Here is a 5,928-nt window from a genome sequence, read left to right as displayed (position 1 = left end):
TCTCATTATTCTGTGTGTCTCAGAGAGAGCGAGAGAGAAGGGGGGTTTAAGGGAAGTGGGCACCATTCAATCTGTACTGCCAAAGCGTTACAGAAATGGAAAGGTCATTTGTGAATGTGCTGTCACATGCAGCGTTTACCGTGAATGCAGAGTCTCCACTAACGCGGGAACATTGCCTTCACGTTTCAATCACGCTCTACTTCCACGATGCGGATTGAGTAGAGACCTGAATTCGATCTCATATTGTTGTTAAGGTGATGTGGGACGTGAATCGATGGCGAAAATATGTATCTGCTCTTTGTGCTTGTGTTCTGGGGAATGAAAAGGCGCGGTACATTGAAGGAAAGCATTTACTTAGAAAAGTAATTTAATCTCCGAAGCGCTTTCTCCTATAGTGTGAATGTGTGTACAGCATTACAGAGGGAAGCTGTTTGATGATAACACACGCTCTCCTCTTCCTCCACTCTCTCTTCATCCACTCTCTCCTCTTCCTCCACTCTCTCCTCTTCATCCACCCTCTCCTCTTCATCCACCCTCTCCTCTTCCTTCACTCTCTCCTCTTCCTCCACGCTCTCCTCTTCCTCCACACTCTCCTCTTCATCCACCCTCTCCTCTTCATCCACCCTCTCCTCTTCCTCCACTCTCTCCTCTTCATCCACCCTCCCCTCTTCCCTCTTCCTTCACTGTCTCCTCTTCATCCACTCTCTCCTCTTCCTCCACGCTCTCCTCTTCCTCCACTCTCTCCTCTCCATCCACCCTCCCCTCTTCCCTCTTCATCCACCCTTCCCTCTTCATCCACCCTCTCCTCTCCATCCACCCTCCCCTCTTCCCTCTTCATCCACCCTTCCCTCTTCATCCACCCTCCCCTCTTCCCTCTTCCTCCACACTCTCCTCTTCCTCCACCCTCTCCTCTTCCTCCACTCTCTCCTCTTCATCCACCCTCCCCTCTTCCTTCACTGTCTCCTCTTCATCCACTCTCTCCTCTTCCTCCACTCTCTCCTCTTCCTCCACCCTCTCCTCTTCCTCCACCCTCTCCTCTTCCTCCACCCTCTCCTCTTCCTCCACCCTCTCCTCTTCCTCCACCCTCTCCTCTTCATCCACCCTCCCCTCTTCATCCACCCTTCCCTCTTCATCCACCCTCTCCTCTTCCTCCACCCTCTCCTCTTCCTCCACTCTCTCCTCTTCCTCCACCCTCTCCTCTTCCTCCACCCTCTCCTCTTCCTTCACTCTCTCCTCTTCATCCACTCTCTCCTCTTCCTCCACCCTCTCCTCTTCCTCCACCCTCTCCTCTTCCTCCACCCTCTCCTCTTCCTCCACACTCTCCTCTTCCTCCACTCTCTCCTCTTCCTCCACTCTCTCCTCCACTCTCACAGTTCTTGACACAAACCGTTGCGCCTGGCACCTACTACCAAACCCCATTTAAAAGGCACTTGAATCTTATATATCTTGTCCATTGTCCATTCACCTTCTGAATGACACACATACACAATCCATGTCTCAATTGTCTCAAGGCTTAAAAATCCTTCTTTAACCCTATTTGTACGGGACAAGTGCTACTATAGAAAGTCAGGTGTCATTATTACCACAGCTTGTCTGTTTTCTTCCAGTGGACGATTCAGACGGGATGAGTTTTTACCAAACTGCCCCTGTAATTGTTTTTGTCCCCCCCCCCCCGATTGACCGTTGCGACGGAAGACTGGAGGCTCTTCTAGGTCGAGAAGATATTTTAAATGTCTAGAGATTGCCTAATATTGGGTTAATGGCCTTCAGTTCAGAGAAAGACTAAATAATAATAATAATAATGCATATTAATAAGAACCATGAACTGTAAACTACGCAGACATTTAATTACCTGACGGATTTGGCAAATGATCAATTCATTGGCACAATATCGTCCACTTCATCTATTGAAAGAGAAGTGTGGCACTAGAAAAGTTGCTATTTAACAAAACAAATCATTCATCTGTAGAGTACTTTGTTTTAAGCTTCAATTTGTTCTGGTGTTCTTACTGCAGAACTGTTAAACTCTGTACTATTGTGAGACAGAGCTGGTTGATCCCTAGACATTTGAAATATCTTCACGACCTAGAAGAGCCCCCGGGGGTGGGGGTAAACAGGGGGAGGTAAATCGGGGGAGGGGGGGTGGGGGTAAACAAAAACAATTACAGGGGCAGTTTGGTAAAACTCATCCCGTCTGAATCGTCCACTGGAAGAAAACAGACAAGCTGTGGTAATAATGACACACCTGACTTTCTATAGTAGCACTTGTCAAATCAAATTCAAATCAAATGTATTTATAAAGCCCTTCGTACATCAGCTGATGTCACAAAGTGCTGTACTGAAACCCAGCCTAAAACCCCAAACACAGCAAGCAATGCAGATGTAGAATAGGGCCTAAGTCATGGAAAGAGCAGGCGTCCTTTATATTTTGTACACTCGACGTATAGGTCAGTCGCACCTTCTCACGAAATGTCTCAAAAAGGGCCGTTTTGAGACATGATGCTGGAGGTGTCGTGGCTGTTGATACAGTCTACTTGTGCAGCGTGTGCGTCTTTAGAAGAGAAAAATGTTTCACGTTTAAAAAGAAGAAGAAGAAGAAGGGCATCGTACAGTTGTAGAAATAATTCTGAATTAACAGATGATTCCAACAGTTCACTACAAAGGAATATGTTGTCCTGGTAACTGATCACAGCTTGGGTGTCATGGCAACTCCGGTGTTGTTGTGAGTGTCTTTCAGCCAGGAGATCAGAATGGTGTTCAGCTCAGACGGCCTAAAAAGAACACACACACACACACACACACACACACACACACACACACACACACACACAGATACAGTATGTCAGCCAATATACACAACTCTTTCAACCAGTACACTTTACACAGTTTATACCACACAAAACAACACACCAAATTCTTTAGACTGCAGAGCAGAAGTGAAGCTATGACCTTTAACCTCTACCTGACCCGTCTCCCTCAGCAGGGCTTTAGGTCAGAGGTTATTCTGGGGACTAACAGGAACTGACTGCAGAGTTCACACAGTCAGCCTCCCCTCCATTGGTCTGTGCAAGGACACACACACACACACACACACACACACACACACACACACACACACACACACACACGGACCGACCTTTCCATCTGGGTCCAGTGTCCACATTCTTCGATGTGTCCTCTTGTTAGGTTCGGGATCTGACACACAGAGTTGTCACAGTCACACGTGGCATCTACATGTATACATGTGTGTATAAATATGTGTGTGTGTGGTCTCACCATGTTTTCCATTCCCTTGGAGAAGACAGGCAGCAGGACAGGATCTTTACCAGCTGTCACCATGAGAGCTGGCATCAAGAGCTACACAAACACAGGAAACCACCATCATTACTCAACATATACTGTAACTGTGTTAAGATATCACACACACCCCTACCTTAGCCCTGGGTCGGGAGCATAGCCATTTCCAGTTGCTCACAACATTTCGGTACCAGTTCAACGGCCCTCTGGAAAAACAGAACACTCTGTCACTCTCCTCCTGCTGCTGCCATTGTGTGTGCGTGTGTGTGTGCGTGTGTGTATACCTGAATCCCTTGTCTTTGAACTGAGTGATGTAGAATTGCAGAGCAGTCTCACTGAGGATAGAACTCCTGGGTATCTCATCTGGCAGTCCTACGAACAGACCACCTACACACACACACACACACACACACACACACACACACACACACACAGTGTAGTCTGCAGTGTGAAGATTTATTGACAGCAATGTACTGTTTCACAAGTTTTACAGCACAGTATTGTCCATCCAGTCAGTTGGTTAGTTAGTTGAATACCATAGGTCAAGCCTTCAGCCCCAAGCCTCCAATCAGAACGTTGGTTTGTCTTCTAGACTCACCTCTGGCACAAACTCCAGCAGTGTTGATCTCAGGAACATTATCCTGGAGAACAACACAACAGAGATCATTCACGAGAGAGAGAGAGAGAGAGATCATTCACGAGAGAGAGAGAGATCATTCACGAGAGAGAGAGAGATCCTTCACGAGAGAGGGAGAGAGATCATTCACGAGAGAGGGAGAGAGATCATTCACGAGAGAGAGAGAGAGATCCTTCACGAGAGAGAGAGATCCTTGACGAGAGAGAGAGATCACTCACGAGAGAGGGAGAGAGATCATTCACGAGAGAGAGAGAGATCATTCACGAGAGAGAGAGAGAGTGTGTCACCTTATCTCCACTGCCATGGAAGAAGATCTTGAAGGTCCTTGCCAGGTCTTTCTCCATCTCAGTCTCAGCTACACCCTGTAGAGGAGGTATATAAGGACAGGTCTCTGTTACACCCTGTAGAGGAGGTATATAAGGACAGGTCTCTGTTACACCCTGTAGAGGAAATGTCTCTGTTACACCCTGTAGAGGAGGTATATAAGGACAGGTCTCTGTTACACCCAGTAGAGGACAGGTCTCTGTTACACCCTGTAGAGGAGGTATATAAGGACAGGTCTCTGTTACACCCAGTAGAGGACAGGTCTCTGTTACACCCTGTAGAGGAGGTATATAAGGACAGGTCTCTGTTACACCCAGTAGAGGACAGGTCTCTGTTACACCCAGTAGAGGAAATGTCTCTGTTACACCCAGTAGAGGAGGTATATAAGGACAGGTCTCTGTTACACCCAGTAGAGGACAGGTCTCTGTTACATCCTGTAGAGGAGGTATATAAGGACAGGTCTCTGTTACACCCAGTAGAGGACAGGTCTCTGTTACACCCAGTAGAGGAAATGTCTCTGTTACACCCTGTAGAGGAGGTATATAAGGACAGGTCTCTGTTACACCCAGTAGAGGACAGGTCTCTGTTACACCCAGTAGAGGAGGTATATAAGGACAGGTCTCTGTTACACCCAGTAGAGGAGGTATATAAGGACAGGTCTCTGTTACACCCAGTAGAGGACAGGTCTCTGTTACACCCTGTAGAGGATTTACAAACTCTCGCTAGCTAGCTACATTGAATATGTTCACAATGTAAGGTAAGGGTTAATCATTATCTCTAAATGGTTAAGGTAAGTTAATGTTTGGGACCTTTTGAGTCAGTCAGATGCTTACACCCATCCACCATCCCCTTCTACAACTGAAACTTATTTACAGGTAACAGCAGACCTCTAGTGGTGGGTTTCCACGTCATCTCCCGACATCCTCAGACATGGATGGAAGTCGAACACTGACTTGTATCACGAGTGACCTGGCTGCCAAAGCTGTTGTACTGAGGCATAATGGATGAATATGGTACCGTACAGTAGGGAGACAATAGAGTAAAGTTCCTCTCCCCTCCTCCGTTCTACACACACACTTACGGGGTCCTGGAAGTAGAGCTGGTAGTCAAAGATTGGCACAGTCTTCAGGAAGTCCATAGGATCCTTAGAGGGGTCCACGGGGAACAGAGGGGTGTTCAGAGAAGCTACCGCTCTATAAACACACACAGACACACACAAGGTATTGGTTTATTTTTTCACCTTCTCAGGGAGTGTGTGTGTGTGTGTTAAGGTTTCCACATACTTAACGTGCGTAGATCTACCTTGGGTGGAGTCAGATGTTGGGGGGCAACGTATTCCTTTTGTAACATAATAGCATTGCTGGTCCATGTGTTCCTAAACCCCCCAATAGCAACATACACAAGGGGGCGATAGCAGAGATTTTCTTGATGTAATTTTTTAAAACTTATTTTTATTAGGATCCCCATTAGCTGACGCTAGCTAATCTTCCTGATGTCGTCCCATTTTTTATTTATTTGACCTTTATTTAACCAGGCAAGTCAGTTAAGAACAAATTCTTATTTTCAATGACGGCCTAGTGAGTTAACTGCCTTGTTCAGGGGCAGAACGACAAATTTGTACCATGTCAGCTCAGGGATTTGATCTAGCAACCTTTACGGTTACTAGTCCA

General features: G+C 46.7%; 1 protein-coding gene across 1 annotated transcript in view; it reads right to left on the bottom strand.

Moving 5' to 3' along the window:
* Nucleotides 1-2,383: 2,383 nt before the first annotated feature.
* The window catches only part of LOC118380841 (bifunctional epoxide hydrolase 2-like), a 35,840-nt gene continuing 32,295 nt past the window's right edge, over nt 2,384-5,928 (bottom strand). The window contains exons 12-19 of the mRNA XM_052496296.1: nt 5,340-5,451; nt 4,222-4,296; nt 3,896-3,938; nt 3,582-3,684; nt 3,434-3,503; nt 3,277-3,357; nt 3,137-3,195; nt 2,384-2,771 (exon numbers count right to left, since the gene is read on the bottom strand). Coding sequence (XP_052352256.1) covers nt 2,687-2,771; nt 3,137-3,195; nt 3,277-3,357; nt 3,434-3,503; nt 3,582-3,684; nt 3,896-3,938; nt 4,222-4,296; nt 5,340-5,451 — 628 coding nt within the window. The 3' untranslated portion in view covers nt 2,384-2,686. The remainder of the gene's footprint in view (nt 2,772-3,136; nt 3,196-3,276; nt 3,358-3,433; nt 3,504-3,581; nt 3,685-3,895; nt 3,939-4,221; nt 4,297-5,339; nt 5,452-5,928) is intronic.

The sequence above is a fragment of the Oncorhynchus keta genome, chromosome 35 (assembly GCF_023373465.1).
Source record: "Oncorhynchus keta strain PuntledgeMale-10-30-2019 chromosome 35, Oket_V2, whole genome shotgun sequence".
Lineage (NCBI taxonomy): Eukaryota > Metazoa > Chordata > Actinopteri > Salmoniformes > Salmonidae > Oncorhynchus > Oncorhynchus keta.
This window is presented reverse-complemented; position numbering and strand designations above follow the sequence as displayed.